At 30.2% G+C, this 1,717-nt stretch overlaps 1 protein-coding gene across 1 annotated transcript in view; it reads right to left on the reverse strand.

The window, feature by feature from the left end:
• Nucleotides 1–1,717, reverse strand: part of LOC106688230 (Dpr-interacting protein gamma) — a gene marked incomplete at its 5' end in the record, with an annotated part of 231,029 nt that overhangs the window by 131,568 nt on the left and 97,744 nt on the right. Inside the window, 1 exon segment of the mRNA XM_067053310.1 lies at nucleotides 755–883. Coding sequence (XP_066909411.1) covers nucleotides 755–883 — 129 coding nt within the window.

Genomic DNA, 1,717 nt, shown 5'->3' on the forward strand with positions numbered 1-1,717 from the left:
AATATTATGAACATCCAATAATATTTATTATATTATCCAATAGATGGAGCGGGGTGGCTCAATGAGAGAATAAGCCAGTGAACTACTAACTTGAAAGATCTGGTTTCGAATTATTTATTCTTTTACTGTAACCGTGAGTCAACCCTGTGGGTTGTACAGTTTTTCAATGTATTATATATTAAATATATTGTATTCAAACACAAAAATTTTTAATGTTGTATTTTTCTATTCAACTACTTAAAAAAAAATGTTATAGAGGAAGAACAGTGCCTATATCCCAATGAGAAATAATAATGTATTTTCAGATTTTTTTTTTATTATATTTGTTTTAATAATTTCTAAGTCCAATGGTCCCATTAAATGTAATGGATGAATTAACGTTTTTTTTCAAAATAGAAAAGGTAAAAAAAGAGTTGATAAAATTAGGTAACACACCGAGGAATATTGTAAGTCACTGTATATTAAGTTAAAAGTAATGTGAAATATACAATTATGTCTCAAAATTGAACTTGTAAAAAGCCTGTCTGGGAATTTTTTTAAGTTAATTAATGTAGCCACGTTTGTAAATTAACGCATGAAGAAAATTAATTATATATCATTACTATAAGCCTAAGCTACAAATGTGTTATTTCTCATACGGGTTTCATAAATGCCATTATTTCGGTATATGGAGGCACAACTGATGAATAGGGCATTGAACAATAATGGATGAGTTTATAGTGCCATAACTCACTACAGAGCAATAAATACTCACAGTTGACGTTGAGTATGATTCGCTTACTGACGGCTGGCGGTACGTCATTGCTAGCAATGCACAGGAACGCACCCATCTGCCGCCTGTCCAGTTTCCAGAAGTGCAGCATGCTACCGTTGTATGTCTCAACTGCAACAACAACAAACAACTATTGTTGACTCTTCACAAAATGCCAATAAATATAATCCAGTAAATTATATGGTTTACCTGAAAAAAATGTAGTTTTAAAACTTTAAAAATATTTATATTGCAAGAAGATTGACCGGATGAAGTAGATTGTAGGAAGACAATCCAGGTGGTGGTCAATAAATCAATATTTATATAGTAAAAGAAAACTATTGTTAACTAACGTTTCAACCCACTTTGCAGGGAAAAGTGGCGTAAGAAGGATCAGAAATCCCTGAAGAACCCCTGCAAAGTAGAGCGAAACGTTGTTTTACAATAAATAATTTTCTTTTACTATTTCGATACTCTTATTAACCCTCACTCGGACAATCTTCCTACAATGAAATATTTTTAGCTTCTATCTAATAAAAATCTTGTATGACACGAGTTTCACTTGCCACCATTCTTTAAGTTGAAATCATCGCTCATTTCAGAATAGATATTTCTATCAGATAATTTCATATGAAATGTCCATTTTTATTATTTCAATTATTCTAAGTTGGATAAGTGGATTTATGATACTTTTAGTATTTATTTATTTAATACTAAATCGGGCTGGTGGGCCTTACATGCCATACAAAAAATTAACATAAAATAAAGACGTTAAAAAAATATTCTTAATAAAAGATAAAAATAAAGTCAATAACAAAAACAATAACATATATGCATTTAACAAAATAAATAATTGAATTCTAATGGAAAAATAGCATAGGCTGCATATAGAGGATTATTATAAAGAATTAACCAGTATGTACTGTGACTTTGCGCGTGCGTCATTTCTGGTCTTGTTTTCCTTTA

This window comes from Halyomorpha halys, unplaced genomic scaffold (genome assembly GCF_000696795.3).
Source record: "Halyomorpha halys isolate HHAL.00 unplaced genomic scaffold, Hhal_1.1 Scaffold1085.1, whole genome shotgun sequence".
NCBI classification, from domain to species: Eukaryota; Metazoa; Arthropoda; class Insecta; order Hemiptera; family Pentatomidae; genus Halyomorpha; species Halyomorpha halys.